Raw genomic sequence first — 13,850 nt, 5'->3', positions numbered from 1 at the left:
GGTCTGGCTGGTAGATTTCGGGGCTCGTCATATGCTCGGGAAACGATATATGGGATTAGGTACGTAGATAGAAGTACGTTACTTTGTAGGTAAGACGGGGTCTCAGGGGCTGAATGTTCAGTCATAGCTTCAGTGAAATTGCTTCAAAGTTAGTCCTATCAACGCCAAAATCAATGATTGTGTCGTCGACTGCGTGTAATGTTTTAGCATGACCCTAAAGCATTCCATAAATCCCACCGTACAAAACAATCAGGAAAAATTGATCCACATCGTAGTGACTCCCAAACGAATATGCATCAAAGCCAACAAGATATGCCGGTAACTCCTATCACAAAACACGTGTAAGGTCTTTGTTCGTCTGGATATAGAAGGGTTTTGCGAACGCTGAAATCAGGCCGATTATGTACGACCAATGGGTATTATATCCGCGCTAGAATCGCTCTTCATTTGAAGCGGAGTAGAATATCTTCTTCAGGACCATCAGCGCCAGGGCGATTATGACAGCAACTATAGCTCTGTCTAGCCAAGGACCATCGGTGGATTGAGTGGTGGCGGTGATGTTCGTAGTAGAAGTTGTAGATGCCTGGGTTCGTGGCCTTGACCTGCGTTCACGAACGTTCGTAGTCGCAGAAGACGCAGGCGGAGCAGGAGTAGAATGAGTTTCAGGTATTATCGAAGCACGAGATGCTATTTCCACCTGCACAGTCCCAGCATCGCCCGAGGAGTCCGCCAGCGTCATATGCTCCTGCGCACGCTCTCGCAAGCTCATCGGAGACTCACTCTTCCCCAACTCATCGCGATAAACCACCCTCAACCCATCCGGCAGCCTCTCCGCCCCATTGCTCCCCACCGCCTTATCCTCCTGCTCCTCCACCGCCACGCCCTTCTTCTTGCACACCTCCCACCACGCCTTCAAAACCTCCTCGTTCGTCTTCCTCCCAGGACACACCTCACACCTCCACTCCCGACTCCTCCTCGCCCAATCCCTCCTCACCTCCTCCCTCGCCTCAATCCCACCAATCTGGCCCTTCGCATCCCCATCCATAAAGCTGCGTATCGCCGTCAGCGCTGTGCGAATCCCCCACGCGGGCTGCCATGTCTCGTCATGGTGTCCGCTAATACTCAGGCATATCTCGCGGTTAACTTCGAAGCGGCCGGAGGGGGTGAGAAATCGGAACGACGGCGGGCGGAGCGGGTACTGCGGGGAGAGGATGATGCGGCCGTGATAGATGCCGTTGGCGTAGGGGGAGGGCGACGGGGGTCCGGCGAGGGTGAAGTGCCAGTCGAGGAGGTTGGAGTCGGAGATGGGGTGCGCGTGGAAGTATGGTGATGGGGAGGAGGAGGACTCGGAGAGCTCTTGAGCTTCTTTCATGAGGCGGCGGAGCGTGGGACCGGGTACCGCCATGGTGAGTGCGGGTGTGTACGTCGGTATGTAGGTATAAGTGGGCGAATGAATCAGTCCAGTATCAAATTAGAATCAGGAGAAACCTAGTTCCAGGGATAAATAATATCAGGCCAACGACTATGCGAAGATGTGTGTTGGCTTTAATTGAAGCTATGGAGTAGATCGTGGGGATTTTCCGGGTTGGTGATGTTGACGCCGACAGGGTAGTCACTGAAAGGACACTTTGGCATTCCAGCAAACTTCTTCCGTAAAAGGTGTTTCAAATCATTAATCTCTCTTCTTAGGTAGTACTTTCTTGTGATGAATGCCCCCATAGAGCTTTCTATCTAAATGCACGTGTATTAGTGTTCAAACTTTCGATAGCGGTTGGCCTATATATACAGAAGAATCCATCGAAATCTAATGGTACACACAAATCCTAATATAAATCACAGACTATCCCAACCGAGAAACGCCCACCCGCTAAGGTTCGTGCAATAGCGCCTCGTATAATATATAGATGAAAAATAAACATAGCCGATGACTTGATTCCGAACCAGCAAGAAACGCAACCATCCTATACGAAATGAGCCGACGCATTATCAATCCCAATTACGCCATTCATCTCCGTTCCGCCTCACACGGCCAGCCAGGTCGTGAGATGCCAGACCGTATTTAGAATTTGTATTTTGAAGCCCTCGATCCTCATCAGAGCTAGTGCTATAGCGGTCAGAACCACCGCCTGTATCACTGTCATCATCGCCGGGCGTGGGCCGGGGAGATCTCGGTGCCAGAGTCTTCATCGAGACCCCGGCTGGAGAGTGACCAGTCTCATCTGGACCGTCGTAAAAGTGAGAAGTACCTGAGCGCTCGTCGTCTGGATGCCACTCTCCATAATATGGGCTGTGTGATTCTTGTAGCTGTTGCTGCTGCTGTGATTGGAACTCTTGCCATCGTTTTGCGCGACGATTTTCAATACTCTGCCGCGCCTCCAACCACTTTGAACTTGGTTCCCAGTGCCAGCCGTCTCCGGTGGTGCTGAAAACTGGCAGAAGCCAAAAAAGAGGGTTTGTGCCAAATAAATCAGTCAAATTCCGTCGCCAGCCGAGATCGAAAGCATTTGGCAATTTTTCTGAGTCCTGTTCATCCAAGTACTCTTCATACCTGTCTCGCTCTCTATGTCGCTCCAGCTCCTCATAAGATCGATACAGAGATTGTTGGGCCGGGGAACGGTAATCGCTGACATGTTCATTTGGATCGTATGTGTCGCCTAGCTGCGAAGGATGAGGTCTCCGACTCGGAACAGTAGGCGATGGTCGCTCCTCTCCTTCCTCCTCCCTAGTAACACCCGGTATGGCATTGGCATGCATGTCAAGTAGCTGCTGCCCATAATTATGCAAGGTGTTACCGATACCAGCATCACGACTTCTATCGTAGGATGCTAATTGTCGTCGCTGATTGTCAAGGGTCTTCCTCAGTGGAGAAAGATATCTCGTCTTCTCGAGACATTCAATGGTGGTCAACCCACGCATTGCCAAGCTGATATGCCAGGCAGTAAAGCCGGACAACACTAGACCAACAACCCCGGAGATTATTGCCAGAAGGATGACATTGATCGGCAGAGCATGCTCGACGTAACGCGTCTCCGCTAACATTTCCTTCCATACCCACGTTGCCGAGACTGCTAAACATACATAGCAAAAGACGCAGGTGTATATTAAGAACAACAAGAAAGCCTTATAATTATAGAAACCGACACAGGTCGACAACCACGGACAGTGGTGATCCATTTTCAAAACACATCTCTTGCATGTTGAACAATGGTGGGCTCTGTCTGGTTTGGGGCACTGGCATTTTTTGCAGTATCTTTTCCCGCCCGAGGAGCTAACGGTCAGCGCACTGTACGGGAGGTTCTCAGTTGTCGGGAGGTGAGTGTATTCGTGTCGACCCAACCGATTCGAAGATCGAGCGTTAACCGGAGATCCGGGATCCGTAAACACGGCGATGGTATATGAGGTACCTAAACAGATATAGAAAAATATACCAATTATAGCGCTAGTGCTCCCTATTTGTTTGGGATTAGAATCTTCAAAAACAATTTCAGGCCGTTGATCGCCAGGACAGCAATATACCTATCCAGCTATTCTTGGAGTATCCGAAGCCTACTGTTGCCTGTATCCATACGGCCCATGTCGAGAGGCCGTAAACAAACACGAGCGGGAAGTATTTTGCTGCGCCGCAGATGAAACGTTCGCATTTCCGAAATAGGCGACTTGACCGGCGCTTGTTGGGCGGGCTTGGTGGTTCCGGGGAAGCAGAAGCAAATGCATCCATAGTCAAAGAATAAGAAAAAGGTGTTCACAGGGCGTTACACCAGCGTCATCGCGGACAGGAATCAAGAAGATCTCGAGGATGAGCAGCTCCAGGTTTGGGCAGATACCTCGGTTCAGCGATGGATGGGTTACGGGAAACGTAAGGAACGGCGGTGAACGAGAGAAACAGAGCGCTTGCTAAAATCAAACAGCAGCAAGGGGAGTCGCCTGTATTAGTCTGATGGTAACATGCAGTCTTGTGCTTCCAAAGGGCTGTCGGTCGCGATGAGACGAAACGTTGCACCGCCACATGATGCCCGCCCATGCCAAGGCCCAGCTTAGTCAGGGCTCCGCTCCTCGCGCGACGACGACAGCAACGGATAGTGATGAAGATAGCCACTAACCGAGACACGGACGCAGGGACAGATGCGGACGTAGACACGGATGCAGATCCAGATGGAGCGTGGTTGATTGTGCAGGACATCAGCAAGCATCCACGTCGGCTTGTATCTCCCCAAAGCCCTGGGTTCCCGGATCTTATTCCTGTTCAAGGAACAAAACAGACGCCCCGTTACAGATATAGATCCGGGGGTGTGACAACGCAGGTGAACTACTCAACAGTCTTTCATTGCTATGATTGCCTCTCCCGACAGCGGATGCATGAAGTCCCTCTCCAGGCCACTCCAAACCGGTGCGACTAGGTGGTAATACGCACACTACCTGACATGTTATGCTCGCAGGGAAAGACAATGCCGTGCAACTGATATCCAGAATATCCAATAATCCAATTGGAAATAGTTTATTGATATGTCCCCAAGATCTCTATCACTCGTGGAATGGGTCCGTCTGCCCCGCGGTCACTGCAGGAACTTGTCCAAACGTCGACCTTCAGATGATAGTTATCATTCCCGCCCGCCACGGTATTTCCATTCATGAAACGGTGGGGTTGTAATCCCCTCCCGCTTGCCCTACGATAATATGTTACCAGGGCATCGGACACGGGGTGGAGCCGCCAGAGTAGATATATCTGGCAATTGATATCCATGGAGCGTCATAAGCACGCACGGAGTTCATTTCCCCCAAAGCCTCAAATGGTAGTGGTTCCGTTCGCAAGTCTTATGAGAATTGTCGCAGGCCAGCAGGTATAAATGCGAGTAAAAAGACCACCTTGATCCAAACTCCTGTTCCTATGCGTTAGTCCACAGAAATATCATCGGGGTCCGATCACAGCATATTTGGAACCCATTGGTAGACTTATCTTGACTTCTAGTATATTTTGGAAAAAGCCAACCATGATCACTCACAAGGGATTTGTCTTTGCTTTTCTTCTCTTCAATTGTGAGTTCAATTTTCACGTAATGTCTTCTTGCATATTGAAGCTGACAAGTAGAAAAGTGCTCCTTCCAGCCATTGCTGTATGGATTCCACCTATGTCTGTTCAATGCTTCGAACATAGCGACTGCGCCTCGAATTGTTGTGATTTAGAATTGAACATATGCGACAACACTCCTGAAACACGACTCAGAGGGTGCAGGTTTCGCTCCCGTCGACTCAGATATGTCAAGAGGGAGGATCCGCCACCCACAACAACAGCTCCGCCGCCAGAATCAACAGCTCCACCCGAGTCATCAGCCCCGCCGCCTGAATCAACAGCTCCACCCGAGTCATCAGCTCCGCCGCCTGAATCAACAGCTCCGCCAAAATCAACAGCTCCACCCGAGTCATCAGCTCCGCCGCCTGAATCAACAGCTCCGCCAAAATCAACAGCTCCACCCGAGTCATCAGCTCCGCCGCCTGAATCAACAGCTCCACCCGAGTCATCAGCTCCGCCGCCTGAATCAACAGCTCCGCCAAAATCAACATCTCCTCCCAAGTCATCAGCTCCGCCGCCAGAATCAACATCTCCGCCACCAGAGTCATCAATGCAACCGCAAGAAAGCCCTCAACCAACAGCAGGCCAGGGCGGTGCGGGAAAACAATACATTACTGGTCCATGTAGCAAAGATACGGACTGTCTTTCTGGATGCTGTGGCTTCAATACCGGCGTATGCGAAGCACCTCTTGACACGGAACGTGCTGGGGGATGCGGACGTGGGGATTCGCAGCCCAATTGGTCAGCTAGCATGCTGTACCATGAAACCTCTGCTCCCACTCCTTGATAAGCAACGCACACATGGGTGGATGGGATAGGATGAAGGCGAAAGAGGTTGGATTGCTGTTGTGCTTTTGTATTTTACAACAAAGGCGGCCTCGTGCCGGCAACGGGGTTTTAGTTTCTGACATCCTGTATTACATGCATTGATGTGCGGGTAAAGAAAATTTTAAGGTGTTCAACTATCAGGTCCTCATGTCAAAAGTCTTCGTAGTTATTAATTCTTTATAATTGGAGCTTTGCCCGTATCTACCTCATCGGAAAGCTAGAGGCTCGTCGAGTTCCCTTTCGGCTTACTGTCCAATAGGCACGTCCCATGCAGGCGGAAACGTGGGTCGCTCCGGGTCGGGCCGTCCGCTCTTGAGTTTACAAATGTACTCGTTAAATCTAGGGTACCCGGTCCCCATTGACCTATTTGGTTACACTACCTAAGGTCAAGGCCATTTTTCGACACCACGACACATGCTTTTCCAGGATTGTTTTTGAGAACCTCCCTGTCCACCTGTGATTGCTGCTAAGGAGCTGCATTCCCGTACCCCGGGAATATCATGTGGTTAATATATGTCCGTCGTCGGAAGCAACGGGAAGGATGAACATCCCCGCAACCCCGCTTTCCCGTGGCGGAGTCCCTGGCATTCGTGCTCCGCCCCACGGTATGCCGACAATAAGGAGAAGCCGAGAGTCCGTCACAGTTGGTGGGGTTCGGTATAAATAACGTGGTTTCGTCCCGGCAGATCCCGTGGGCACAATTGCACGTTACCTTCTCATCCAGGCATTGCAGACCAGAGAGACATAGAAACCATGGCGGGAGAAGACAAGGTCCATTTCTTCGACATCACCAGCATCAATGAGGGTATGTACGCACCGCGACCCCACCATCTTATCCCAAGACACAGTCGCTCACCGATTCGACGCAGGACCCCTCAAGGCGTGGTCTCCCAACACCTTCCGCACCCGCCTCGTCCTCAACTTCAAGCGCATCCCCTACACTCAATCCTTCCTCTCCTACCCTGATATCGCCCCAACTCTCCAATCCCTCTCCGTTCCCCCAGTCACCAAGCAATACGTCCCCTACGCCCTCCCCGCCATAATCCACAAGCCTTCCCTCTCCGCCAAAAACCCCACCCACTTTGCCATCAGCGACAGCCTCCAGATAGCCCTACACCTCGAATCCGCCTTCCCAGCACCCGAGTACCCCTCCCTCTTCCCGACCCCGGCAAGCTACCCGCTCGCTATGGCTGTCCTCAAGCTCATGACCGAAATCATGGCCAAACAGTCCCCTATCGGCCTCCCTAAGGTCCCCGCCTACCTCGACCCTCGCGGCCAAGAATACTTCAACCGCACCCGCGCGCAGCTCTTCGGCAAGCCGCTCCCTGAATTAGCCGCCAGGGGTGACGAGCTCGAACGTGTATGGGAGGCTGTCACGGAGATCCTGTCCACGCTCGGGACCATGCTGCGCGGCGAGCCGGGGAAGCAGAAGACCGGTCCGTTCTTCGAGGGTGATAAGGCCGGATATGCGGACTTGTTGGTTGCGGCGTTTATGGTGTGGTATTCAAGGAACGATAGAAATGATTGGGAGAGGATTATGAGCGTGGGCGAAGGAGAGTTTCAGAGGTTATGGGATGCGTGCTTGCCTTGGTTAGACGGTCAGGGAGAGGAGATTGAGTGGGAGGTTCCAAAGGCCTAGACTTGGCCTTGCCTAGAATATTTAGGATGAAAAGAGTTGCGGCACGACAGATATCATCGCAGGATGATAATGAAATGATATCCATGGAACAATGGCAAGTTTTTTTTTTTCGCTTCTCTCGAGGGATAGTATTAAGTAACATAGACATAGGTATTGTGCCTGCCTGCCATAGCACCTAAATTATGCAATGTAATTAGTTAAGCCAACCCGAGCCTCTTTCACTGCCGAAGAAGTTTTCAAGTTAATACAAAGCGTTCACATTTATTATATACCCCAGTATGCTTAAAGTCCAGTGCATCAAACAAAAAGGTTAGCACTCCTATTGCGCCATGCCAACCATCACCCCAAAAACACCATAGTAGAAAGTAAGGAAAAAAGGTGCAATTACAAAACAAAAGACGAGGGAAAAAAAAAAAAAAAAGGAATTACATACGAGAATCCCGAATATATATGTATTAACAAGAAAATGTGAAACAAGTACAATCGGGCATCACGTCATCAATGGGAGGAGGAAGGGAGGGTATCGATATATTCATTGGTCTGTTGGGTGGGACAAGTCGCCAGCACTTGGATGTAAGGGCTAGTCATCCAATCGCGGTTACGCAGACACAAGTAAGCCACGACGATTGTTAGGGCTTGTGGTTGTGGTTCCAATGTTCCCCACGTCACACCAATTCTTGATCGGCTATATTTGATGGTGGGTCAGTGTATGTTTGTGTTTACCATGGAGGAGAACAATACTAACCAGGCATGAAAGATACTTGCACCAAGAGCACTCTGACCGGTATTTGTAGAAGTTGTTGAGAAGGAGGATGAAGGCAATCAGGATGCCGACCAGAGCACCGGCTCGCAAGAGCCACCATGCCCACCAGAGGGGCTTGCGGCCTTTGAAGAACCCAACTGGTTCTTTGATGAATTTCTTGGCGCTCTCAGCCGGAGATCCGTCCACAGACATATACGGTGTGGTGGCACCAATTCGTTCGCGTAAGGTATCAGGAGAGCGCATCAAACAAATACCAAGCGCCAAGCCCATTAGGAATCCGCCGATATGGGAGAAGTTGTCCAAACCTGGCAGTAATCCCAAGACGAAGGAGATAGCCACGGCAAGAATCATCATCAAAAGATACGTCATCGGCCTCCTGATGCTATTCCACTTGTAAAGGAGGTCCAGAACGCATAATGCCAGGATCCCAAACAGGGAACCTGACGCTCCAGTTGAGGCGATGCCGGGCGCAGCGAAATTACCACCAAACACGAAGCCGAATATCCCACTAGCGTAATAGATAATGGCGAATCTCCACCAGCCGATACTCCTTTCCATATCTGCTCCGATAACCAACTGTGCCAGGAGATTAACGCCGATGTGAATAAGACCGGCGTGAAGGAATATCGGGATAATAAATCGAAACCACTGATTGGGTTCGTCCTTGTCGTTGATAGACCCGCCAGGTCTTGGGTTTGGCACACCCCCAAGTCCACAGAGTTCAGAGAGCGTACACTTGTTGTCTGGGCTCTCCGGATCGGAACTTGTAGATTGGGGGCAGGGCCAGTTTATCTGCTCTTTAGCATCCTGAACGCCTTTCACATTCCGCATGCAGGCCACGAATCTCGCACCCATATTTATCTGGACATACGGCGAAGGTCCGATCATGGGGTTAAACTGCGGGCGAATCATGATGGGAGATCCGGTAAGTTGAGCTGATGTGCAAGCCTGTGTCAGCAAGCCGTAGAAAAGCGCAGGGACAAAGTGTGGAAAGTGCTTACCATATTTCGCGATCTCTGCGATGAAGACGGCGACTTGAATGATGGAAGTGATGTAGACAACCCATGGTATCTTTTTAAAGCGACTCCGTCTTCTGCGCTTTGGATCGCCGATCGGGGCATCTGGTACAGGAGAGGCGTTCGCGTACTGAGCAGGTGAATAATGAGTCTCGACGTCCGACCACTCAGGCCTTCCGGGCTGCGAAGCAGCGTTCGGTTTCAGCGGGATATCATCTGCGTAATCGTTGGAATTGTATTTTCCCCCACCACCTGAAAGATCATGGTCTGAATTCATATCATACTGACTCTGCTGTGGGCCGTAAGTGTTGGCATAAGGTTGGGCGGAACTCGGGCTTTGCCCATGGTTCCAGGACGGTTGCTGACTTGCATAGCCGGTGTTGTAGTACTCGTTCGCGGCCATGGCGACGGCAGGCGGACGGGGCGGGGGTGAAGTGAGCGACTTGGATTGTTAAAACGAAGGAAGGACGGCAGGCGGGAAGCAAGGGAGTGATATAACAACAGCGATCGGACAAAGCAGCACAGCTGAAGGAGATGACATGGGGGTAGTCAATGAAGATCCTGTTACAGCCTCACTTGCTGGGTCTTTGCTACGTAACCAAGCCAAACCTAAATTTAGCCACACATCACGTGATGATACCTCAAGGCTTGACCACCCGCTTTCTGGAGTTGAGATAACTAAGGGCAAAGAGAACGAGTGACTTGAGCCGGCAGCACGTTCTGGGTCTGCTTCTTGCCGGGCGACTAAACGGCGGCCTTGCTGTGTTTCTCATTTCTACGGAGTATGGGGTTCTTGTCTGCTCACGAGTTTCAGCAGCTCCACACTACTACCGGACTTGCTGCACCTGTCAGACGACAGGGGATCGCTTCAGGATAGCAGACGACAGAGATCTTCGAGAAACTCTATCCACTAGCTCTTCGCACGTGGTAACGTCGTTCAGTCGAGAGTCCTACGGCGTCTCGAAACCCAATAACATCGTCCCGGATCGATTCTCACTTTTTTTTTTTAAGACCTGATGTTCCAAATGCGCAGTGGTTCTTGCACGATTGCCGACCAGGGGTGCAGAAGTTCGTTTCACATCATGAAACTCAGCTTCATGAGACACAAGTTGCTACATCGGAGGCGTCCAAAGTCACCATTAGCTCGGAAGTTGTCCTACTGAATGTAGCACACCGTTGAGATTGACCCTCTGCGGGTCTACCGTTCGCAGCGCCTTTTCTCCTCTACCCGATCTCGAGCATTCCAATATGCGGAAGCTTCGTTGTGGGGATGTTTTTACGCCCCTTTGCCGTACCCCGAGTATCAAGCTAAGTTATGAGGGAGAGCCATCCTTATGCCTAAAGGGGCAGTAAGAGAAGTTGTGCAGAGCTGTAGTCAGCCGCTACCGTATGCTGATGTGGTATTATAGAAGATCGGTTCGTCTTGCTTGTATGGTCGAAGGTTGCGTGTGCTTTGTATTGGCATACCGTACGTTTCTCAGATGAGACAAGTCAGGGCTGTTCACGCGTCCTTGGCGAAAAAGATGTTCGGTTTCAATATCCTCTATTACATATAAAACTCTGGAATCCTTATCACACTGGAATGCAATGACTCATGACCTTGTGATTGTCGTCGAAATAAGGCTGAGAGATTTCGGGAGTGCATGTGGGCCATCAGGGTCCCGTCCCCGAATGCTTCAAGATACGTATAATCTTGAATTGCATGGCAGCAGAGCCTCAGCTCATAGTGCTGTGGGCCTTAAATCATAAGATTGCACACATGTTTCTTCCCTATCAAAGGGGCCATCGTAGTGACAACCCCACTTTGGACTGCCTTTGCATCTGTCGTCACTCTGGACTCTTAAGCTTGCAGGCAAGGAACGGTGTTCCCAAAACAGGCGTTTGTTTTCCTAGGGAGAGACGATGAGCAAGCTGACTGGCTTGCTCAAGAAGCCAGAGGGTTGAAATTGGAGTGACGCGGTTGGATTCAGGAGCCGGAGCCACAGCCCCAGGCCCCGCAGCTTGAGGTGCTGGAGGATCTTCTTTTCCGTCCCGCGCCCTATTTTGCCTGAAGTGGACCGCTTTCCAACTGGTAAATTCTCCATCCTCCATACTGGGATAGTTCTCCAGAGATTTGCAGATCTATAGAATATGTTGGGTCTACGGAATATGGAGTACATATGTAAATATCGCCTCTTTTCGATCATTTTCTAGCTTTTCGCCTCCTTGACCAACAGAACTCGACCTTGGGCGATAACTTTTGAATGCCCCAACAATGCTTGAAAAACATTCGGCCACTGGATAGGTTTTGGTGGGTTTGGGGTGGGCCCTGTAGCTTCGAAGCAACGGTGACGATTTTTATTCCTGTCTGGGGCGTTTATACTAAAAAAGCGCAATCCATTCAGCAAAACAGCGCAACCTACCCATGCCCTTTCCTGCTGTTTGTTCACTGAAGGGTCGGGCGAAGCCCATTGTCTTACCTTGTTTTTGTTAGTTGTACGGGATCAATGGACCAAATTGACACATACGTGTTCCATCAGTCATTGCTTCAGGAATTACCCTCTGCTGTAATTCGGCACACAGAGAAATTTCCCTGGTGGCACTTTGGGTCCTAGTTTGATGAGGAAGAATACAGTTTAATTCCAGGAGGGTCTGTGATTTGAGAGATATTGCACCGCCCTCCCCAGAGATAGCTAAGCCTACAGCCAATTTCGATCCAGAACATGGGCGCAGGGAAGAAGTGGAAGTCTGGACAGGAGGGAATAGGCTCTATCTTGAGTAGCAGAATATGTGACCATGTTTCTTCTGTCCTACAAACGAGGATGGGTGTGGTAAAGCGTAAAATGTCCGTGTTGTGTGTCTCTTCGTGTCATCCTTGTCGTGCCTTGTCATTTCTAGTCTTTGGTTTCAGTGGAAGAAGGACATTTCTTCATCGATGCTTCTGTGAAGCCATCAATCTATATAGCTTACCTTCAGGGGAGCAGCCGTCTAGATCATCTATCAGTTTACGTTCAAGCTTTCAGGTTCAGAGACATCACTGCCTGATTGCTATAAATACACTCCTAAGTATATCTGCTTCCTGTCTTGGAGGAATAACGTACAGATTGCGTTATCTGTCAACATCAACAGTTGGGCTAGAACAACGGACCCCTGAATCAATTGCTCTTGGTTATGGCAAATGCAAAGCCCGCGGTACGTGATTTGAAATTGTTCCCCGAACCTTGGAGTGTGCAAGTTCTGGAGCTTGGGCAAGCCGCATCTTTAAAAAAAAAAAAAAAAGCGGCCAGAACGCGAACTCAAAGCGGCTGGTCTTGACGTCACGCTTTTTCAGCTCAAGCTCAGCATTGACACGCCTGCTATCAGTGCATGAAATGACCTCAGGGTTCCAGCCCACGAGTTATCGAGATACAGAGATCGATAGCTCCACGATGAAGTTTCCTCTGAAGCCATTGATCGTGATATAGACGCCGAATCGATCATACACACAGAGCTGGCCCGTTTTTGCCCGGGCAAAGGACTGGCCACGATGGCTGCTAGCAGGACACAGCCTCCCGATGAAGACAACGCCGTGACCCGCCAACAACGCTCCCACCGCGCCCATCAGGAATTCATTTGCCTTGGCATGCTTAAGAACATTGTCGAACGGCGCGGCATCGACTTCGTCACCGTCGATGACCTTCGTTGCCTCGAAGCCGTCCTCATCTCCTCACTCCGATTCGACGACCACACCAACGTGCCCCCAGGATTCCAGCATAGCCCCGCGGGTAGGGAAGCCGATCAATTTCGAGCCATCATCTTCGGTCTACCGTGGCTGCTTAGAAAGGAGCTGGTGGAGTTCTTCGATTCCGAACCGCTAGAGCACAATCCGTACTTAGAGCGCTTCCGCCGCGGGCTGGAGAACGGGAACATGCGGTCGACCGGAGCTAGAGCGTCGTCCATGTTCATCGATCCGCAGACGGGGAGGCTGAGGGTGAGGCAGAGACCGGAGATTCGCGTTTATCGGGGAGAAACGCAGGTCTGATAATCGCCAGGAGCTTTTTTATTTTTATTTATTTATTTTTTTCTGGTCACACCTCTCTCGCATTTCTCTAAAAGAAGACCCCAACATGAATTAAATATCCCTCCATCATGGTTTATCTAATGAGGTCGCTCTTTGGACGGTGGGGATACTTGCGCTGGAGGTAAAAGATTCGGCGTGGTGATCAGAATATATTCCGTGTGTAAAGTTTGCATGCTGTATTGTCTACTTTGTATGCGCCTTGCCATGGATTTGGGGTCCAGAGTCTGAAATTTTCGATCGTCGCTACGGAAGGGTGGAAATGGTGACAACGGCAAGACAGAGAGAGTATCACGACACGGCTTCTATCAAAACGAAAGCAAAACAAAACCAATAATATTTACGACGCAGATTTATCGATTATACCCTGAGGTATAGATAGCATCACTTAGTTTAAAAATTACCCAGGCCAGCTTAGGTTCAATTTAATTGTGTCAGTTGGTTATCTCCGTCAGCAAAAAAAAAAAAACAAAAAAAAAAAAAAAAGAAGGCAATTATCG

General features: G+C 50.3%; 6 protein-coding genes across 6 annotated transcripts; 3 read left to right on the top strand and 3 right to left on the bottom strand.

The window, feature by feature from the left end:
- Window positions 1-110: 110 nt before the first annotated feature.
- Window positions 111-1,689, bottom strand: CIMG_09491 (ubiquitin conjugating enzyme). Its single transcript, XM_001239869.2, has one exon. The coding sequence runs from the start codon at window positions 1,403-1,405 to the stop codon at window positions 431-433; it is 975 nt and encodes a 324-aa protein (XP_001239870.1). The 5' UTR covers window positions 1,406-1,689; the 3' UTR covers window positions 111-430.
- Window positions 1,690-1,748: 59 nt separating this feature from the next.
- On the bottom strand, window positions 1,749-3,784 carry CIMG_09490 (palmitoyltransferase pfa3). The gene is made up of 2 exons (XM_001239868.2): window positions 3,517-3,784; window positions 1,749-3,449 (listed from the first exon to the last, which is right to left on the bottom strand). The coding sequence occupies exons 1-2, from the start codon at window positions 3,716-3,718 to the stop codon at window positions 1,987-1,989; spliced, it is 1,665 nt and encodes a 554-aa protein (XP_001239869.1). The 5' UTR covers window positions 3,719-3,784; the 3' UTR covers window positions 1,749-1,986.
- Window positions 3,785-5,126: 1,342 nt separating this feature from the next.
- Window positions 5,127-5,855, top strand: CIMG_09489 (uncharacterized protein; the record flags this gene model as incomplete). Its single annotated transcript, XM_001239867.2, has 1 exon — window positions 5,127-5,855. The coding sequence occupies one exon, from the start codon at window positions 5,127-5,129 to the stop codon at window positions 5,853-5,855; it is 729 nt and encodes a 242-aa protein (XP_001239868.2).
- A 440-nt stretch (window positions 5,856-6,295) lies between these two features.
- On the top strand, window positions 6,296-7,741 carry CIMG_09488 (glutathione S-transferase). The gene is made up of 2 exons (XM_001239866.2): window positions 6,296-6,701; window positions 6,766-7,741. The coding sequence occupies exons 1-2, from the start codon at window positions 6,650-6,652 to the stop codon at window positions 7,533-7,535; spliced, it is 822 nt and encodes a 273-aa protein (XP_001239867.1). The 5' UTR covers window positions 6,296-6,649; the 3' UTR covers window positions 7,536-7,741.
- Window positions 7,742-7,796: 55 nt separating this feature from the next.
- Window positions 7,797-9,808, bottom strand: CIMG_09487 (DHHC zinc finger membrane protein). Its single transcript, XM_001239865.2, has 3 exons — window positions 9,300-9,808; window positions 8,281-9,233; window positions 7,797-8,220 (listed from the first exon to the last, which is right to left on the bottom strand). Exons 1-3 carry the CDS (start codon window positions 9,715-9,717, stop codon window positions 8,134-8,136), a joined length of 1,458 nt encoding a protein of 485 aa, XP_001239866.1. The 5' UTR covers window positions 9,718-9,808; the 3' UTR covers window positions 7,797-8,133.
- A 2,507-nt stretch (window positions 9,809-12,315) lies between these two features.
- Window positions 12,316-13,795, top strand: CIMG_09486 (uncharacterized protein). The gene is made up of 2 exons (XM_001239864.2): window positions 12,316-13,263; window positions 13,325-13,795. Exons 1-2 carry the CDS (start codon window positions 12,820-12,822, stop codon window positions 13,406-13,408), a joined length of 528 nt encoding a protein of 175 aa, XP_001239865.2. The 5' UTR covers window positions 12,316-12,819; the 3' UTR covers window positions 13,409-13,795.
- Window positions 13,796-13,850: the final 55 nt, after the last annotated feature.

Source organism: Coccidioides immitis (assembly GCF_000149335.2).
Source record: "Coccidioides immitis RS genomic scaffold supercont3.5, whole genome shotgun sequence".
Classification (NCBI taxonomy): domain Eukaryota; kingdom Fungi; phylum Ascomycota; class Eurotiomycetes; order Onygenales; family Onygenaceae; genus Coccidioides; species Coccidioides immitis.
This window is presented reverse-complemented; position numbering and strand designations above follow the sequence as displayed.

Coding starts and splice junctions, on each gene's coding strand:
- CIMG_09488 (XM_001239866.2), top strand. CDS start 6,650: ATGGCGGGAGAAGACAAGGTCCATTTCTTCGACATCACCAGCATCAAT. Junction 6,702..6,765: donor CATCACCAGCATCAATGAGG/GTATGTACGCAC, acceptor GATTCGACGCAG/GACCCCTCAAGGCGTGGTCT.
- CIMG_09486 (XM_001239864.2), top strand. CDS start 12,820: ATGGCTGCTAGCAGGACACAGCCTCCCGATGAAGACAACGCCGTGACC. Junction 13,264..13,324: donor CGCAGACGGGGAGGCTGAGG/GTGAGGCAGAGA, acceptor GATAATCGCCAG/GAGCTTTTTTATTTTTATTT.
- CIMG_09490 (XM_001239868.2), bottom strand. CDS start 3,718: ATGGATGCATTTGCTTCTGCTTCCCCGGAACCACCAAGCCCGCCCAAC. Junction 3,450..3,516: donor CTCCAAGAATAGCTGGATAG/GTATATTGCTGT, acceptor CCAAACAAATAG/GGAGCACTAGCGCTATAATT.
- CIMG_09487 (XM_001239865.2), bottom strand. CDS start 9,717: ATGGCCGCGAACGAGTACTACAACACCGGCTATGCAAGTCAGCAACCG. Junction 9,234..9,299: donor CGCAGAGATCGCGAAATATG/GTAAGCACTTTC, acceptor CTTGCACATCAG/CTCAACTTACCGGATCTCCC. Junction 8,221..8,280: donor GCAAGTATCTTTCATGCCTG/GTTAGTATTGTT, acceptor CATCAAATATAG/CCGATCAAGAATTGGTGTGA.
- CIMG_09491 (XM_001239869.2), bottom strand. CDS start 1,405: ATGGCGGTACCCGGTCCCACGCTCCGCCGCCTCATGAAAGAAGCTCAA.